Raw genomic sequence first — 20,488 nt, 5'->3', positions numbered from 1 at the left:
TGTATTTTTTCAAACTTTGGATTATGTTTTTCAGTTTTAAGACATATCATGGATTGTGTGCTCCAGGAGCAGTAAAATGGAGAGGATCATCAATCTCTTTCTCACTAAGCTGGCTTACTTTTATCATAAAAGGGGCAATGTCTGATATCTCTGGTACAGTAAGTTGATGGCTACACTTTATTCCTAATATCTTTTATGGTCTTTTCAAGATCTTTTTAGCTTTAGCTTTTTTGAAATATTCAGTTAAGATAAAGTATGAGTAGTATATTTGACAATAGTATACAGATAGATTTTAGGACAATATTCTTATGGACAGCGTTAAGATGTATATTCCATATTTTCTTGTAGGTTATTATTCCTGGTTTAATCAAAATATCTAGTTTATTAAATTTTCCTTTTCTTTATAAAGCAACATATGACTGTTACTGTTACAAAAATATTTAGCCTGATAGCAACAGTTTAGGCCTATGCTTAAAATCAAAAAGGTAAAGTAGAATAGATTCTGTGTTTCTTCTATACCAGATTCTATGTTTCTCCTGTAGTCTGGCTCACACTGACCACAGCGGGAGCTGCTTCTAATTGCAGGCTATATAAAGAAATGGTCATTAGAGAGGTTATATATCATGTTCATATGCAGAGAAAGTTACATTTGCTCAGCTGGATATATTTTCAAGTAGGCCTTATTTCACTGCTTTACTTGCAGGCTCTTCAAATCTTGCATGTCTGTGCTAGTTGCTTGCAGGAGCTTATAATTCATTGTCAAAATCTTCCTTCCAGGCTGCTCTTGCAAAAGCAGTGAAGTAACACCTTGCCTTCCTCTAACTTTGCAGCAAAATTTACAAGTAAAGTCTTGTCTGCATAGCTGGAAAAAGTGCGAGGGTTGTTTGGGTAGGGAATGAGGTGCTTTTTTGTTTTTTGTTTTTAACTTAATATTGTTCATGTGTGTTAATTCCCTAAGAAAAAACAACAGTGAAGTTATTTACTAATTTTTCTCTGAAGTACGCTGACTGATGTCAACCCCAGAGCTGTAGCTAGGTTTGACCTTGCCTCGAATGCCTTGGAGGAAAATGAAAGTGCCACGGGGTGTGCCTGTACCACAGGCTACCTTTTTCTGCTAGGTACCCTCAGGAAAAATGTTCTGTTCTGCTGTCAAGGCAAGGCCCCAGGTATCTTCTTTTTAGCAGTGGACTTTGATTTCATAATGACCTAAGGTCTTCTATTGTTTTGAAACCCAAATATTGAATATTAATACTTCAATGCTAAAATATCATAGTTTCTATTACCTTCTGATTTCTTTTTGATCTTCATAAGATAGTTGTTGCTTTCTTCAAACTTTTTGTAATCAGATAACATAGAAATCATTTTACTTCTGGGAATCAAATTTTATACAACTGTTTCCTAACAAAGGAAATTGAAGTGAAGTCTTGTAGTTTTTAATTCCTTAAGTACCAGACCAATGTTAAATAACTAACTAACTAAATAGACTCATAGAGTGGTGTTCTTGTGTACATGAAGACTTTTGGAGGTCCAGGGGTGGTTGTAATTTTGAAAAGACAAAAGCAAAGTAAGCACAAAGAACTTCACTATAATTTTTCCGTTTTCCAGATAATATGTTCTCATACCTTTGGAATATAGGGAAAATGCATGAATTGTATAAATTTCACTAATTATTTTGAAAAAATTACTAACAAAACTTCTTTTGTCATTGTGCAAGTAGAACCTAGGACTACCTCTTACTCTGTTTTGCATAGGCTTTTAAATATTGATGATAACTTTACACAAAAGGGTTAATTATATACTGTAGCACTTTGATTTCCTTTAATGTTACATTTAGAAACCATACAAATGGTCCAAATTCTGAGATGAAGAATTGGCTGTAGTAAGCCTGATTTTTTTTTTCTCACTATTCTGCCCTGAAGTAGTTGCTTTTGCTTTACATTTCAGCACAGCTATGTTTTAAAATAACTTGATGATCTAGAAGGCAATTTTAAGTGGTTGAGCAAACCACAAATTGACACACAAAATGGATGAAATCTTAATTCATAGTCTTCTTTTTAGCATCTGGTAGTTTGTTACAATTTCTCAACTTGTGTTTTAGAATGAAATTATTTCTGCTTTGTGCATTTCTCCTGTTTGCTCTGAAGAATGTGAGGAACATGAAAAACAGTGTGCTTTCTAAAACGGAGTTCACACAAAATGTGATGATGTATGATTCTGTACTTACCAGCTAGTTTTAGTCTTTTCTAGTTCCTTCCCTTTCAAATTACAGCTTCTGATTCAACAAGTCTGTTATCTTCTCCCTTCCAAGGATGAGATCAGCCTCATAAAACAGGTTCTTCTAACTGTCCTTCACAAGGTGGGGGTGGAAAGCCTTTTTCTTTTGTATCTCTTTCTTTTCTTTGATTAGGAATGGGTGTTTCTGTCCAGCTGAAAATCATACCATGTTATTGATATAAAGGATGGAATTCCTGCTCTTCAGGATTTCACCTGAAAATGTTTTGCTGAGTTGTGTTTGGGACTGCAGATTCTAAGATCTCCTGGTGAATGTTATTCTTGAAAAAGTTCACCTGTTTTTGGGGTGTTCTTTTAAGTTACATTCTTTGCTATGGTTGACTGTCTTTCCCACCAAGAAGCAATTATGATAACTTGAATTCTCAGGCTACTGTAAAGCTTAGGCACCTTTTTTAGATGGAGCTTAACCTTCAGTCTGTATGGAAATTTATTTGGAAATTTTTAGTATATAATCTGTGCCAAGTGCTTTGTCTCTCATGTGTTTTTGTCAGTTAGCACGTTAGACAAATTTCTGTTAATTTTCTTTCACTCCGCATTAGAGCAATCAGTGTATTTCATTGTGAGGTAACAACCTGTCATTTTGTTCCTTCTACATTGAAGATACACTTCCGATTGATAGCTGTGTGCTTGTTTGGATACTGTTTTCACAGTCTACTGACACAGGTGACTACTGTCTTGTCTCTGTTCAATGCCTACATTGGGTGGTTTGTTTTTTTTAAACCCTTGGGATCAGATTTCAGAGATGTTTTGTATATGACTGATTAAACTTAATGGGTGTAATATATATCTTTTAAAAATAGTTTTCCTGAATAAAAGCATATTATAATTTGAGTTGGTAATGTATTAGAGGAAGAAAAAACCTGAAAAGTTATGACAGTTATTGTTTCCATGTTGAATACAGAATGCTGCAAAGGCAATTTCCTTGTCAGACCCAACTCCAAAAGTCTTATTAGTATACTAATGTTTTTTTGTTTAATCTACCTATGAAGTAGCCTTTAGAAGCTTGAAATTGGAGATAATGACTACTTCATTTGCAAAGATGACAAAACTTAGTTAAAACAATTTGGTCTCTACAGAGAATTTGTTGAGAGCAAGGAATAGAACAGCATAGGCTGTATAACCCAAATAAACGGCAAAGCCATTCGTACTAGGTCCAGATATAAAACCTATACTTTTAATTGCACAAAGCTTCCCATTAGATTTTTATTAATCTTTAAACGATTTTGCAGAACGAATTTGCAGTATGCACTTTCAGTATCTGAGGAAAAAAGTAAGGCACTGAAAATGCCGGTTCCTTTCCTTTATATCCCCTTTTACTGCCACAGACAACGGAAACTTCATAGAAACACATTGTTTGGATGCATTAGGTTGTGCTTCTAGGCATCTTGTCTTTTCAGAAAGAGAGCTTGAACCTGGTACTTTTACCAGCGATAAAGGAGACGGGGAGACCTTCGCTGCCGCGGAGCTGCGAGGCGCGGGCCGGCGGCAGGCAGGCAGGCAGGGCCGGCGGCAGGGCTGGGGGCCGGCGGCAGGGCTGGGGGCCGGCGGCAGGCAGGCGCACGGCCGGGAGCGAGCAGCGTGACGCCCTCTGGCCAGCGGCAGGGAGGAGGGGGCCGGCACGGGCATGGGCACGGGCCGGGCAGGAATCCCGCGCTCTCTGTTAGGAGCCAGCTTCAGGATGGCGGGTTAAATTGCAGCTCAGCTGGTTGGCATTAGCCTGGACGAGCAAAGGCTCCTTCCGAAAGCAGGTGGTTGCGCGCTGACTATTTTGTGTGGTAAAAAATAGGTTTCAAGAGGGGTTTGTGGAAGTGGGTGAACAGTTCTGCTGAAGCATTTTTCAGTTTCTTGGATCCACTTTTATTTTGGAGAGATTTTAAATAGTAACCACAGTGTTTACCTGTTGAGACGATAAAGGTACAGAGAGAAGTGACTTGTTTGTAGAAATCTGCTGGATGGTAGAAAGCGGTGAAGTAACTTAGTGCTACCCGAGTTGTGGGGCTGTTTCTCGGGTGGGGTTGCGTGTGTGACACAGTCACGCCCTCCGCACTGAGTAAACCCCTGAAGGCCGTGTTTACAAAAGGCGCGTAGGTGTCTGAAGATGCTAATGGTGGAATTTGCCTAAACGTTTCAAGCTGATCCTGCTTCAGAGGCTGGGTGGCTTTTCTCATTTCCACTGGGCCCTTCTTGGCATCGTTAGGCACTTACATAACTCTGCAAAACTCGCTTCAAGTCTGTTGTTACAATGTTAGTTTATCTCTCCTCACTGCAGTGACTTTGCATGCAAGGAAATTCTTCAAGTAAAGTTAATTACAGTGGCGAATATACTGTGCTATAGTATATGTAGCTGTATTTTTTTACTATATATACTTCAAAATTACTTCATAATCTTTAAGCCTAGAGCTTTAAACTTTTTACTGTAAACCACCAGAACACATCTTGCGTGAAAATGGTTTAATGTGCAGGGTATGGTTGCTAGCTCACATTTCTTTTGTTCTCTCTGCTTTCTTGAGAAAAGATCAAACAAAATGCAGTGAAAGGTAAGGGTGTCTCACACAACATGCAGAGAAATGTAGCTTCCTGTTCCATAAATTAATGCTACTCTGTTCACAAGCTGCCTGTTATGATGTTTTATTGATGAATAAAAATGGTGTCTGAGGCAATAGAATGTCTCGCATCTTACAACATTGCCAGTTATAAAGATGTCATCTTGAATAAATTTCACAATTAGAAAGTATTGACAAAAATATTTAATCTTTTTACATAAAAATAAGCTCAAACATCTGCTGCCAAAGTCAGACAATATCAAGTAATCTTTTGAAAGTATATTTTTATTATACTGACAGATGCATGGCTGCATGACATAGATGTCAATTTAAGTTACTAGTGCCATTAATACTTGACAAAGACATGCTCCCAGAAGAATTTACGTTTTTAAAATGTTGTCAGATGAGTATATGCCAACTAAAAGTAACCAGAGTTATTCAGCTATGTTGTTAACAAAGCTAAAAGCCTGTTATCTCCAGAGACATCACAGAAATATGGTATTGGCTTCATTTTTATTTTTTTAATTCAACAGAATTGACAGCAGAAAAAAACATTTTTATGTCTGTAAACATCCATGTAAGCAACATCCTTTTTTCACTTTTTATACCCTTTGGGTTATAGTGCAGGAAGATTTTCGGTTTCATTTGAGATGAACTTCTTCAGCATTCATTTGCTTTCCACAAAATTTCAAATAATCCTACTTTTTGAAAAGGACATTGTTGTGAAGAGAACACTGAAGAAAATGTCAGGACTTGTGCCAGAATTTCTGGTCTTCATGTTCAGTCAAAAATAGTGGGAAGCCATATGACTTAACTTATTAAGAAGGCTGAAATTTAAAACATTCCTGTTCAATTCTTATTTGTCAAATATACTGGTATACTCATTATTCATATTTGTACATTTTATTAACTTGAGATTTCATTGCTGGTATTTCATAATGAGAAACTAAGCTTACCCTAAATTCTTTCCTCCCAAGTCTTCCCCCACCCGCCTGAAGTGTTTTGGAAGGAATTTGGTTTCTTAGAGCAAGAGGTGAGTTTGCTGGGTAGAAGAGACCAGCACTCATGGAGTTTGTTTAGTGGTGCTATGCTGGTGCTGCTTCTCCTGTATGTTAAATAGAATAAAAAAATCTAGTCCTTTGAGGTGCTGAGTCAAGTGAAGTCTGGCAATTTCTGGTTGAATCCAGGGTCATAAACATCTCATTAAGGGCCAAATCATTATGCTCAATGAACTGGCACAGCTTTTTTAAAAAAGGATCAGTGTTTTCCTTAGAAATGAGCCTGAACTTTGTAGAAATGCTATGCTTCTAATGCATCTGTTCTCTGTGCTGAGGCAGACTGCGAGGAGGGTGAGATCTGCCTCAAAATCTAGAGGTCAAGACTCCTTTTACAGTACTGGAGATGTGCAGGGTCTCCTGCACTGCATTTTGTCTCATCCTGAAGCCAGTATTTAAAATATACCATGGGAATTGCTCCAAAAATGTGTCTGTTTTTCTCACTGAAGCCTATGTTAACTGGCTCAGGTGCACATATTTAAGGTTAGATGAGCTTCCACCTCTGCTGCCTCTTGCAAGTGACTGTGATAGCTAAGTGAGGTGTTTTGGATGAAGCTTTATCAACATGTGTAACGTTTCATAGTCTGACCAGGAAGTTACATAGTTGTGGCTGTCTGACCATTTTGTGTCATGACTTTTCTTAGTTCAAGTGAGTACATATTAAAATTGTATTTCAAAGTCTGTATTTTGGCTGGATTTTCAGAGTTAATGTGCAGGAATCTGTTGTAGACCACAGTTTTTAAGGACACAATTTTAGGAAGGTTGCACAGGTCAGCTTGAAAGGGTATCATGGGGAATGAAATGAGGTACAAGAAGTCTTTACTTCACATTTCTTTGGAGCCACTCTCACGCTTATTTGTTTTCTTTCACTGTTCCTTGTCTTGGCAATGAAATAGCCTTGTCTTTTTTCCCCCAAGTTTCATATGACTTCAGAATCATGTGTTCAACTCTGGAATAGAGAAATAAGGACAAGAGGTTGACCAAGATGGATTTACTAGTTCTCTACAAATGTTGTCATGTGTGCTATGTAAGACTGGACATGCCTTGATTTGGGTGGAGGAGTAGCGCATGCAAGCAGGGTAATGGTGCAACCTGGACGGCAATGTGGACTGCATCAAGTTTTGGAGAGTGCTACGGCTGGTTGCTCCCACCTACATGGTCCAGCCATAGTTGAACCTCCACAGCAGGAGCTCATTTCAAGGTGTTTTGCTAGGCCTAACATTTTGGGAGCACTGATGGATGAAATTCAAGAGTGGATTAACACTGGGGGACTGAGAAGAGAGGCCGTATTTGCTCCTACGTAATGTGGTATGATTAGAGCCGTGTGGTTGTGCCAGCCTGCTCTCTGAATCCAAATTAACTGTTTGTCCCTCACAACAGAAGGTGAAAATCGTAGTGTTGAGTGCTCTGGCTGGAGAAAGGTGTCTTTAATGTGCAAGGTGGCAAGTTACTTCTTTAATGCTAAGGCTTTCCCAAAAATGAGAGAGAGGTATGTTTCACTGAACCTTTTGGGTACAATCTGAAAAACTGGAAAATAGAAGTTCTTGTTTTTTGAGTGACACATTATCTTTCTAGAAAGGATATTGCAAATATAGTTCTGTCATGGCCTTTCCTGGCCTCTTAGGAAAATAGTTTGATATTTCCTCTAGTATGTAAGCATAATGCTTAAAGAAAAAGCCTATAACATAAATTATTACTGCATTTCTAGTAGCTTTAATAGATGCACTGCAGCCAAAAAGCTGTTTGAAATGTTGTTGCTGTTTCTATAGAGAAGTGTGTGATGCTGACTTGTACTACATGTTATTAACAAGTTTTAGAAAGTATTAGAAAGATGAACATTGTCAGAAGAACTTAGAGAAATGTAATTCTCTGAGAAGTCAGCAAATGAGAGTTTACAATGGGAATGTTGGCTGGGTATCAGAAGAAATGTTTTTTCAGCAATGGAAACTTTTCTAACGGTGAAATTTAGCAGACCTTAGATGTATCTCTCAAAGGTAATATTTGAAATCCTAGAACTTGACTCATTCAAAAACAAGAATGGAAATTGTAGATTCATCCTACCATGCCAAAAAGAATAATCTTGCATTGCAGATTCATATCATTAGATAACATCGTTATTTTTATTTTCTTCTGATCTGAAGTATGTTGAATTTTATCTCAGACGTACTCATTTTACTGCAGAGAAGGTGATGTTACAAGTTAAAGGAGTAGTTTGGGAGCTGCTGTAAAAATATCTGGTCATTTTTAGTTTGTGTCTGTCTTTAATACTGAATTTCAGTGAAGGCAAGAGCAGGTACATATATAGAAATTGAAGTTCAGTGACACTCTTTGCAGTATGTACGCCCACATATTCATTACTATTATTGCATCTTTTCAAAGGCAGTTTATATATGGCAATATTTGTTCCTTCCTTCATGCTATGCAATATAACAGCAAAGTAGCTGTGCTGGTGATGTGTTAGCAAAATAATTGATTCATGAGGTGTAAATGTGTGAAAGTTAAGTTAATTAAGGATCTTGAGGTAATCTAACAGTTTGCCATAGCCGAAAGGGAGGTGTCGCACTATCTGTGTTGTCGTCGTCTTCTCTTTCCTAGTCACACGTCTGCAACTTGTGTATCTCTTCATGAGCTAGTTCACCTCAGTAAAGTGTCAGAAAACGGAACCAAGAAAACTAGTGGATAGTTTTCAGCTGATTTACCGAGTTGAATCTGAAGGAGGAATCTCGAGAACAAAATAGAGAGGATGTCACTTGCCAGGGATGAGTGACAGAAGGAGAAGGGAGGCGGGAGCCTTCCCGTTTTGTCAGCAGAAGGCTGTGTCAGACCCTCTCAGCTGTCGCGTTGAGTGAATGTGACGCTCAAGTGTGGACGATTGTGCTAGTCTCTTTTTCAGTTTTCTGTTTTTTGCCTGTGCCTCTTGCTCCAACCTTTCTGTATCTCCAAAAAGGGCAATTCTTTGAAAATGGCTACAAAGGTTGAGTTGGCAATTAATTTTAGAAACAAAGATTTGCCCAATCTTTCTCCATCTGATCTTCTAAGGAACTAGATCCAGGCTTTGATCAGAAAGATGAATGAGAACATCCCTCTAGGTTTGGCCTGAATGATGCACTTGTTCAATGAGAGAAGGAACTGCCAGTCCTAGGATGGCTAACTTCGTGTAGTTTGTGGTTTACTTTGTTTTTTGAGAGATATTGTCAGTTATGTTGGATATACAGGAGCATATTTATTCCTTTAAAAAGCACTGCATTTTAAATAATCTAGAGCCACTGTTTGGATACTGGAAAAATTTATTCTGCGTATCTTGCTGCCTGCTTTTGTGCTGGAGCAGGGAGCAGTTTGCTGTCTTGCTTCTCCTTTACTAATCAGCAAGACATAAGAAATACCAGTGTCCACCTATTTTCCACTTGCTTTTGGTTTTTCATCTGCATTATTATATGAAGGGAATTTGTTTCCCATATGGCTAAAGGGTGACTACTTCACTCGAGGCAGGTTTAGAAGCTTAGGCTTTTCTGTTTTGGCCTCGACTGTGAAAGGAAAATGTTTGGCTCCAATTGTACTAGCTTAACTTGAATGACAGTCTTGGATCACCATACTCTGAAAATTGCTCTCCATAAATGATTTATCTGTATTTGACACAGATAGCTGGGTAGTTGTGTTACAGAAGCAATTAAGCATACTAGGTGAAATCCTAACTTAATTGAAAACAATGATAAAACTCCCATTGTTTTCAATGGGGTCAAGGTTTCTCATCATCATGCTCAAAGGTCCCCTGTCATAGAAAATGAGGAGAGCTAATCATAAATTGTATCAAAGTCTGTTTAGGTTTCTCTAAAATGAAAGATGGTTTTACTTAATTTGTTAATCAAAAATAAATGTGGTTTATAGAACTATAAGTTCAAGATTGCAGTTTCAGGAGGTATTCAGCACATAAAGCTTTTGTAATTACTATTTTATTTATTAACGTATAGATTCAAAGATATTGCAAAGTAGTGTAAAGGTAAATACTGTGATTATAATTTATTTTAATAAAAAGATTGTGTTTGCACTAAGTGTTTTTGGTTAAGTGTAGAGTAACAAAGTTATTGAAACAAAAACAATGGAAAATCTTATGTCATATTTCTTCTGTTTTTTTTTGTTCCATATACATTTAGGAAGCTCAGTGCTAATGATTCTCCTTTTGTTCTTCTTACAGCTAATTCCAGCCTTCTTGGAGGCGGAGGAGGTAAGTCTTTGCTTATTACTGTCTTTGCTCTTAAACATATGTGAAATATATGCTGAGGAAATGTAGAGTTTAGTTGTTTATAAAGCAATATGTGACAAGTTCAAAATACGGAAATGTAAAATTACTAGATGGGAAAAATCACCTAAGTCAGTAATGTTTACATACAGTCAGGACACAAGGTTTGTGACTGTTCTTGAATCCATCATACCCTCTGGTTCAGATTAGTCCTGATCTGTATAGGGGGCTGACTGAACACATCAATGAACTGAACAGTGTTATCTTATATTGCATTTAATTAGTTAGGATTTTTATTTAAGTTACTTTGAGGGAACCTTGAACACCTGTTAAATAAATTGTTTTTTAAAATTATACATTAAAAAATTAAAACAAGGTAAAAAGTCATTGTAGTAAATTAATGAGCCTTTTGTTTGCAAGTTCTTTTTTTTTTTTTTCTTTTTAACTGGGTTGTTTACCCCATTCTGTTTGTGAGAAGAATCAAGTTAGATTTTGATACAAATCTTTTGTGCATGCAAGAAATGTTACCATCATATCTGCTAGTAAGACAAAGAGGCAGAAGTGCATATAGTGAGTATTGTTTGAAAATATATGTATGCTGTTTTCTTTAAGTAGATTGGTGCTATTTTGCTTTTTGTAATACTGTAGTACTGTGGCCATAGGAGTTTACATGAGTGTTAACAATTCAGAAAAAAATCATGCAGTTTTAGATTTCAGTTTTCTGTTACTTACTCTGCCTCCCAGAGGGAAGTAAAAGAGCTCAGTTCTCGAAGTTTCACAATGTAGTAGCAGTACAGGCAACTACTAATCCTTCTTCCTGGCTAGAGTTAAAAGGACTTGAAGATCAGAGCTTACATATGCAAGGATAAAGGAAAGGGCTCTGTAAAAAGACAGAAGATTGCTGTTGCTTGTGAGACTGAGGATAATAAGTCAAGGCTTTTGTTTTAACAACCTTAACTGAATAAGCAGCTATTATTTGTGAGCCATGAGCAGGGGATTGTCACATGAAAAGGTGCTTCACAACTGCACTGAGACATTTAAGTAAAACTGTTCATGTTTCTCAGCTAGGTATCTGGTCATTAAAGTACAGAGAAGCCTTACCTGATAATCCTGTTGGATTAATCTGTTTCTGATTTGAGTCAGTTGTTTGCGCGCACCAAACTTTTCTTTGTTTAAAACATAATCCTTTAAAAGGTAATCCTTTACTAGTGATTCATGTTCATACGGCGCGATCACTGTACCTTCTCTTGAGTGCTTATGCTCGGCTGGTAACTTAAAAAAAGTCAATGCAAATGTTCAAATTCCAATCAGGTTCCTAGAGCAGTGCTATTGTAAAAAGGCTTTGGTTATTGACTTTCAGTAGTATTTATTCAGCTGGACTCTACTTCAGAAGGTGATACCCTTTCAGCATGACACTAGGTAGTGGGGCTCTCCCTCTTCGCTCCTCCTGTGGCAGACTGGACGAATCTGTTCTGATGGTCAGCTGGGATTTTTCTGGTGTCTTAGGGCTCCCTTTTCTTCATTCCCAGTTGTATCTCTGGGTCAGACAGCTACATAATTCAAAAACTGACTTTTGTGACTATATCTGACCAGTGTTTTGTCTAGTAATCATAGAAAGTGAAAGACACTTGTTCAAAGAAGATAAAGCACTCTGAATCTAAAATAATTTTCCAAAGGAATAGACAAACAAGCTAATGAAACTTCAGATACAGAAACAGTATTCCTTGCAACCGCTGTCCATCTGGAGATCCAGATCCAGAGCCAAATTGTTTTCTGCCACTGAAAGTATCTGTCTGGATGGGAAAGAGTTGGATTTTTTGTCTAACTCAGTTCTTTACTACTTGGTCTGGTATTTCCCCTGAAAGAATGTTTGTGAAGTCAAATCGTTTACAGCAGTCAATAATTGTACAGTTTCTCCTCCTGGCATTTTGCTTGTTTGAGCACCTATGTGTCTTGTGCCACTGGTTTAGTTCAGTCTGCTTGCAGATTAAAAATATATATACGATGAAGCAACTCTCACAGATGTTTATTCCAAATCCTTTAATCTCCAATGGACAGATAACTGCATATCCCATTGCTTGAGATATAGGTAAAATAGCCAAATTGACTATTGTGTAGCTTAGAGTTTGACTGATAGCAAAGCCAACAGTTAGTAGTAAGCACTCTGAGGTGACAGTGAGCTACGCTCAGTTAGGTTTCTGTCTTATCCCAGGTCACTTCCACTATAGACTAATTTAGGCTTTCCAAGTCTCTTAAAGAAAAATCCTGACAAAAGAAGCATCTTTTCAGTAGACTCACTGCTGAGAATTTCACTCTGAAATGGTCTTAATTTTGGACAGCAGCCATGGGATGTTTGAGCCTCAGTCCTTGAAAATGTGTATTGACTGTGCTCTTTTAGACAAAAGCAGTCAAAAGAATTTTTTTAGGTTGGCGTTATCTAGGAAAAGCAGAAAAAGGACACCTAGAGCCCAGACAACTCAACTCCTGCATTGTGCTTGTGACCAATTTGCCTGTCTGAGTGTTGGAGGAGAATGAAGCCAAGGTCTGTGCTGTGTAGAGTCAGTATCTCTTGGGAAACTAACCTGTTATTGGGAATGTTCATTTTATATAAAAGAGAACGTATAATTTTCAGTTGTAAGGTTTTGGATTTAAAATTCTAAATACATTTTTCCCTTTTCCAGAAGTAAGTGACAGCATTACTCTGCGTGAAATATTGCTAGTGAATTATTAAAACTTTATTATATATGTAAACACCAGTCGTCTTTTGATTGCAGATGCTGAATATTTATGATAATGCATAATACCAGTATAGTTTTTCCATTAATGGAATTCAGATCTCTTCAATAACGCTTGTTAATTAAATCTCACTGTCACCACTGGAGGTATGAATACATATCTCAGTTTTACAGAATATGAAAACCAGAAATTTCAGCTTGTCCAAGTTCATGAAAAAGTTTTTGTACTTTTGAGCTGCACTTTGAGCTGTTTTGTCACTCTTAGAATTTAGAACTAACTCTGAAATCTTTCTAGAATTGAACACAAAATAGTTGGAATTAATTATTTGAAAATCCTGATCTAGTATTTTCACAGTACTCAATGAATACATTAAAAAGAGCTTCTGGAGAAGTATTTTTGAGGAGCCCAATGGATAACATTGTTGATAAATGTAACACACTTATTTCTAAGTTCAAGTGCTGATGGGTTTGGGTTGCTGCTTACCAGTTCTGTGTCAGCTCAGAGCCATGTGAGGGTATCTATGTGTACTTTGATTTCATAGAGTCAAAGTAATGATTTGTTCTTGGATTCCAAATTTGAATAATCTGTTTTCATTTTATGACTATTCTGAATGAAGAGATAAAAGTATGAAAGATACCAGAAAAAAATTTTCACATAACTATTTAATCATCAAATCAAGAAACCTACGATAGAGTCTTAGAAGAATCTTTAGTTAAATATAAATGTCTAAGGTTTCTTTCTGCTTTTCAATTAACTCTGAAGCCTCCTGGATTTTATTATGAGTTTGGCGAGCAAGCCTTTTTTCTTTTTCTTTCTTTACAGTTTTTAATAATTAATTTTTAATTAGGAGGAATAGTTTGCTTTCAGGTGTAGATTTAGCACATATTCAGCATCTCACCACTCCTGTTAGTTTGTGCAGAGCAGTATGACTTACTTGCGCATCACGTATTATTTGTCCTGTTCTGTACAACAGTGTAAATGTGAAAATTCTTACGGAAGTTACCTGCGTTTGGAGGAGGTGGGGATAAAACATTTGATAGTTTGAGAGAAAGAGGTCTGTTCTAAAGATTTATCATGAGTTTTGGCTGTTCAAAAATTGAAATGCCCTATTTTGCTTGGAAATTCTTTTTTTCTTATATTTGTAATGGAATGCAAGTGTGTGATCTCATGTACTTTGTCCATTAAAGCAAAGTGAGCAAGATCCAAGTATTTTCCCCTCCATTGCTGTTTTGGAAAGTCTGTTTTTTTGTCCTTCCTCCCTTCCTCCTGCCCCCCATTACCTCTTTTTCAGTTATTTCCTTTGGGGATTATTTTTTCTTTACTGTATTTGCTGACTGTAATCAAGTTCTTGTTGCATGATAATTTCTGGATTGCCTTTCTTTCTTTGAGCTTGAATTGAGGGTATATATAAAATAGCAAGCTAGTTGTTTTTTTTTTCCCCCTCATAAGATTTTGTTGCCTGTGTTATTCTTAGTGGTGGAGAAGAAAGCATCCCAGTTTAGTGTGTCATCTTATGAATGTAATTTTTGTTAGCCGTGTACTTGAAAGTGATAATTTGTATTTACAAACTCTGAGAGGAGACAGACTATATTAGCAAAACATTCTTTTGGTAGCATTCTTTGGACCAAAGTTAAATCAGTTGCCCTGAAAAGTCTGTCTGCTTTGCTGTCTCGCTTGCTGCGCCTTTCTCTTTTTGCCAGTGTAACTACATCTTTTTGAGGGCTTTAAAAAAATTAAGTCCTATATAGGCGTAAGTATGTTAGTATATCTTAAATGTAGACCAGACCTATCTCTCTAGTCTGCCAAGATACAGTTTGGTAGGCACGTCATTTTAACCAACTGTCTTGAAACAGAGCACTTGTATTCTCTTCATGAACACTGTGTGAAATTGGGGATGCTCTCTACATAATCAGTCAGCCAGACTCCATTTTGAAAGTGGGATTTGATTGCCTTCTGGGTTGACCTTTACCTCTGTTGCACTATAATAGTGACAAAAGCAAATTTTGTTTTCTCCTGCTGGAAAGAAATTACCATTGACTGACTTCTATCTGGGAAAACTGGTTTATTGGGAGAGAAGTTAGCTATTCAACATGTGCAGCCTTTTGCTGAGACTGAACACACAATCTCATGCCGGAGGAGATAGAGTTTGCATGTGGCTATGTACACCACTTCAAAATGGGAGCAGCCACTGCAGGAATCTAATGAAATATTCTTCCGAGCTGAACAGAGATGGACTGAAAAGGGAAGACTGAAGTAGACCAAGTTGTTCAAGGTATTTGTTGTTTTTCCAGCAAGCTGGTGTGCAGCAGGAGGCTGTTGGCATCCTTAGGGCACCTTCAGGGTGAGCTTGGGGCCTGGGATGGAGTAAGTGCCAGAGCCATTTGAGGAGCATTTAGGTGTCTACCTGTGCAAGCACCTGCTGCCCCTTCAGACCAGTAGGCTCTCCGAGATGCAGGCACAGGTCTGGCAGGCACGACACAGGGTTCGGTGGAGAGCTGCACCTTTCCCCAATGACAGCTGAAGGTCTGATTGGGACTTTGGAGCAGCAGAAATAGCACTAGATACCAGTGTTTAAGCAACTGAATTGTACCATTTGTGTCCAAACTTGTGGTGATTGCTTGAGTTGTTCATCTTCAAACATGGAAATGGCAGGTGTGTAACAAAACCATCACGAGTATTGCTAATTCTATACAAATATAGGATAAATGCTCTTCGAGTGCTGCTACAAAGTTACTGGTGTTTGTCTGCCACCCTGTTTATTTGTCAATTAATTGCAAGCTAATGAGTTCAAAAGGCCAGTGATTATCCCCTCAGTAGTGGCAGGAAAGAACAGCTGACGTATTCTTTTAGTATCTCTCTTCTTGGCCAAGGATAAGTTTTTACTATCACAGCTGTGACTTAGATACACTACTGGTCATTTTCAGCCAGTGTCTCTCCAAAAAATACTGATTTTTTTTTTTTCACTGTCTGAATAGTAGCTTGACACCGACTTCTTTGGCAGATGAATATTCATGAGCTTTAGAAGTGAAAATTGTACAAGCGAAAACTGGAGGCAGGAATGACACCCCCATAATAATGTACGAGAATACTTTACGTAGACTAGCCCTATGCTAGTCCCTTCAGTTGTATAACAGGAAGAAGACAAGCCTGCTCCATCCTGAAGCAGGATGAGATGCTCTGGATTTTGGATTTCACAGGGCTTGAGCTTGATATTTACATAATTTAAATGCAAGTTGAGCAAAGGTTTAAATCCAAAGTTCAAATTTGTGCATGACGTGCACATAACATCAATATATCCCTTGAGAGGAGAAGAAAAAGAGTTAGAGAAAGGAGCACAGTCAAGATTCTTTCATGCAAGAAAATAAGCAATATTATTCTGTATTTTGTATGTCAGTTTGTTGGCATTTTCTTGTATCATGTCAAATAAATTTGTCATATTGGGGTGTGCTTGTAACAAATGGCTTCATGGAACAAATGCACCGCTTTTTGGATTTCAGCTAGCTTCTAAAACCCACTTGCTTTGTACACTGCATCATCATATTTTAGGTATTTAGATGATAGCCATGAAGGTACAAAAATTTTCCTAGCAAATAACGATCACGCAGCAGAACCGACAATTGAAGGCCAGTGGCCACTGGCCTTCGTTCCGAATAGGTCTCTTTTTGTTAGAAGATGGCTGTTGCAGTCCTGTAGGATTTTTTGCTGAAGTGCTTTATCGCTTTTTACTATTCGCATGCTGTTCTTTTTCATCTCTTTAAATAGATGGGGTTTGAGAGGTGCTGTATCCACCAATTCCCCCACTATGGCAGTACATCAACCAATTAAGATTTTAATATTTATGCAGTTATGTATTTACTTCTGTACTGCTGTAATAGCAATTGATCAGGGCAGTTGATAGCCCAGTCGCTCAGCATAGAGTGTAACCTTTTCAAGGTGTTTGGTTCAGCCCAGGATCATCTTATTATTTATAAGATTTTGTTGAATCAGGCCAAAGCAAATGAATTTCTCTGTAATTTAACCTGTTTTATAGAATTTGTTCAAACTTCCTGTGTCAACTAGGTCTTTCTGTATAGGTCAGTTATTCTTGAAACTTCTTTTATTTCTTTCTTCAATCTATCTATGTATGTTTGCTTTTTGCCTTCTGTTATTGCAGTGGATATTTATATGTGAGTTTTAGTTCAGCTTTAATTAAAATTGGTGGGAGGGGGTTCATTCTGTACTGCATCTGGAGATACAGTGATATAAATAAATAAGCATAGTTTATTTCAACCCCCCCCCCCCCAGCCCACACTCCCCTTTCTGGAGTTGCCATGATTGTATTTAAAAATGTGTGTCCTATTTTAAAATTTGGATTTTTGTTTAAATATGATGTATAGTTTGCTCTTTGGCTAGATAGGGTGCTACTTTCCTTTATCCCGTTATTTTACACATACTTATGGTAATGGGTAATAATCGTAAACAGGAAGTCTCTGGATGGATTTTTAAGTATTTTAGTTGTATGTTCCCTAATTATATCCTGTTAATTACACTTTGCCAGCAGTTACTTAAATAGCAAAACACTTTTTTTTCCCCCACAGGAACTGATATAGATATGACAGACAAGGTGTTAACTTTCATGTTTCATGGCATGTGCATATACGATGACTTATTTTAATGACAGATTTTTTTAAATTTGTCCAGCCAACAGAATAGGAACATGATTGTACGTTTCTGTCATGAGTGTAATGTGAAATGTAATGTGTGCAGATCACACACGCTCACTCATATCTGTCCTCAGCTTTTTGATATTGCTGCTGTCTTGACTCAATTAGGCATTAGAAAGTAGTATTACATGATTCACTCATCAGTTGCTGAACATGTTGAGTCCACAACACCCTGAGCTCCTGCTTAATTATGGGACTTGTTTCCTAGTCTGGAGGACTTGGATCTCCCATAGACTGTTGGAGTGATTCTCCCTGTTTTCTTTTGTTTTCAGATAATTACATTCTTATCTACCTACAACTGAAAAATGAACATACATGGTTTCTTCCTTTTATATATATATATGTATACACATATATATGAATCCTGCAGTCTTTTCAGAAAGCCAGGCTTTGTGTGTGTGTATGTGTATGCACACACATGTATATAAATAAATAAAAAAAATATGGTACTAACTTTGTTAAACCAAGATACACCTTTAGTTCATGGTCATTGAGAATTTAAGGTGCTCATGATAAAAATCCGAGCAGAAAAGGCAGGCAGTTGTGTAATAAATAAATAAATAATATATATATTTTTTTAATTTCATATTATAGGACAGATCTGCAAGTCAGGTTGGGAGATCAAAAGCCTTCCCTAATCCACAAATATCACATGATGTATATGGCAATTCACAATATGTTTTTTACTTGAATTGTACATCTGCTCTAACAATGTTAATCACTTTTCGCATATAGACAAATGTATGTCTTACAAAGATCATATTTAAACATGCAGTAGGCATTTGTGTATTTGTATAGATATATATTCATAGGTATATGTATGTATTTTCTCAAGCTGGAGAATGAATGCAACATGCAGTTAACATACGATGGTTTGTAATTTGTCCCAGAAGTACTAAGGTTTTCAAATGCTTCTGTGTACTTTTTCATATAACAGCAGCTATATTAAGCAAAGGCTGCGCTTATATGCAGAAAATACTTTTTTTTTTAAATTTCCATTTGACAAGGTGTTGTGCGAGCATCTTGGGATATTTAGATATTCCCTCCCTAGTTGAAAGTGAAGAGCACAGCTCCTGGGATGGAAACAGAATCGGGGAGTGTAGGAAGTGACACACGTGGCCATGTGTTATACTGAAAATACAGCAAGTCAGGCATTTCAGTTTATATATTTGCCAGTCTACAGAAGTCAGTTTTAAAATAAAGCATTTGGTTGGTTTCTGTGAAGAAAAGTCTGTAAATTGGGGCACCTGTCAAAGTTGTTCAGTTCCATGCATAACAATCTTGGCCGTGTTCCTTTCTGTGAGAAGAGGGCGAAGTCTTCACACGGCAGTGAGGGCATGTTTTGTTAGGCGTGAGTGGTGGTGGTGGTGGTGGTGGTTTTAAATCTGTTTTTGGGGTTTAACGTCTGCATCTATTCTCATTTGTCCTGTAACAAAATTGGTATGTTATTCAGTAGGAGGAAATCCCTAAGTTCAATTTTAAACATTTTAAAAACACATCTATTTATTTTTACAGCTGGGATTAAAACAAATAGAACAAATGAAATAAATGGATAATGGAAGTACTTGACTTGTAGACAGAGAGGCACTTCTAAATATCAGACCATTTGCTGCAGCTTTCACCCTGATATGGGGGAAGAATCTCAATATGTAACAGAGACTTTTTCTTGATCAGTAGAGAGTTCTCTAGAAGTGTCTCTAGGCCCCAAAGCTCCTCACTTTATATGTCGAATACATACACATGGTATAGGAACAAGGCATGAGAAAATTGCAACAAATATTTACTCAACCTTGTACTTAATTTTTTAAAAAGTAGCCTGCCCAATAAAATGCAAATATGTATATTGCATAACACTGGCACCTCCCCAGAAGGAGGGAGAAGGTAGCTGTGACTATGTGCAGTAATGTACTGAGGCATGAAAAATTGCATCCCCTAAAGATTAGAGATTGATTCTGAAATTGGGAGGTTGTCCTCTTGGTAAGGCCGCAGCTCCTGTAATTGAAAGAATGTACAATAATTTATTCTTTTTCTTTCTAATGAAAACAATTATTTCTTAGTCGTCATATTTTCAGGGAAAATCTTGAATATAACTCAGGATTAAACTAGAGGCAAGCAAAAACCAAGTATCAACATTAGTGATATCAAACTCTCTTGCTGCTTAGAATGAAAGATTATGAAATCAGGATTGCACTTTCTTTCTATTTCAAATTATCTGCTCTTTCCGCAGAGCTTCACCTCCCATTTATAGCCTGCTCTTTGCTGATTACATTTTTCCAATGTTTCTTTGTTCTGTGTTAAGCGCTTATAAATTATGACATGCCGCTTTTCAAAAGCCAGGAAAATCTCCAGCAGAGCATCTGGCAAAGACAGTTGAGTCTCAGAAAGATTTGTCCTTCGTTGTTTTCTGTCTGCCTATCCCTACTGCTCTATTCCGTCCAGTTTTGAGAACCACCCATCAAACGCTCGACAAGAAGTGCAATGAATTTTTGACATAAATACAAAAAAAACCAAATATGGTGGCTGACGAACTATTTGCTAATAAAAGATTAAAACTCTTATGTATGTGGAACTTTGCTTTTAGAGCCAATGGAAACTTCCAAATCCCAGCCCGTCTCTGCAGTTCCTCATCTTTCCTTGCTGATCCAGCTGGTTGGTAATGCAGCCGTCTAAGGCAGTTCCTCCTTCCAGTTGCTGATTGTCATCCTCATGCCACAGGACAAGCTGCAAATGGTCTGCTTCTGTGCTTTATGTTAAGGAACAACCAAAAGAGGACCCCCTTCCTAGGGCTTTTACTTCATCGTGGACCATCTTGTAGATTCAGTTTAGACTTTGTTTTTAGAACTCATTGTACTGGGAAACAGTGAACTGGTATGAGGAGGAGTGAAGGAACTGGAGGCAGGAACCGCCGAAAATGACTTTGTC

At 37.4% G+C, this 20,488-nt stretch overlaps 1 protein-coding gene across 1 annotated transcript in view; it reads left to right on the top strand.

The window, feature by feature from the left end:
• MACROD2 (mono-ADP ribosylhydrolase 2) overlaps positions 1 to 20,488 on the top strand; it is a 903,624-nt gene that overhangs the window by 201,873 nt on the left and 681,263 nt on the right. Inside the window, exon 4 of the mRNA XM_067292887.1 lies at positions 10,083 to 10,112. Coding sequence (XP_067148988.1) covers positions 10,083 to 10,112 — 30 coding nt within the window. The remainder of the gene's footprint in view (positions 1 to 10,082; positions 10,113 to 20,488) is intronic.

This window comes from Apteryx mantelli, chromosome 3 (genome assembly GCF_036417845.1).
Source record: "Apteryx mantelli isolate bAptMan1 chromosome 3, bAptMan1.hap1, whole genome shotgun sequence".
Taxonomy (NCBI): domain Eukaryota; kingdom Metazoa; phylum Chordata; class Aves; order Apterygiformes; family Apterygidae; genus Apteryx; species Apteryx mantelli.
This window is presented reverse-complemented; position numbering and strand designations above follow the sequence as displayed.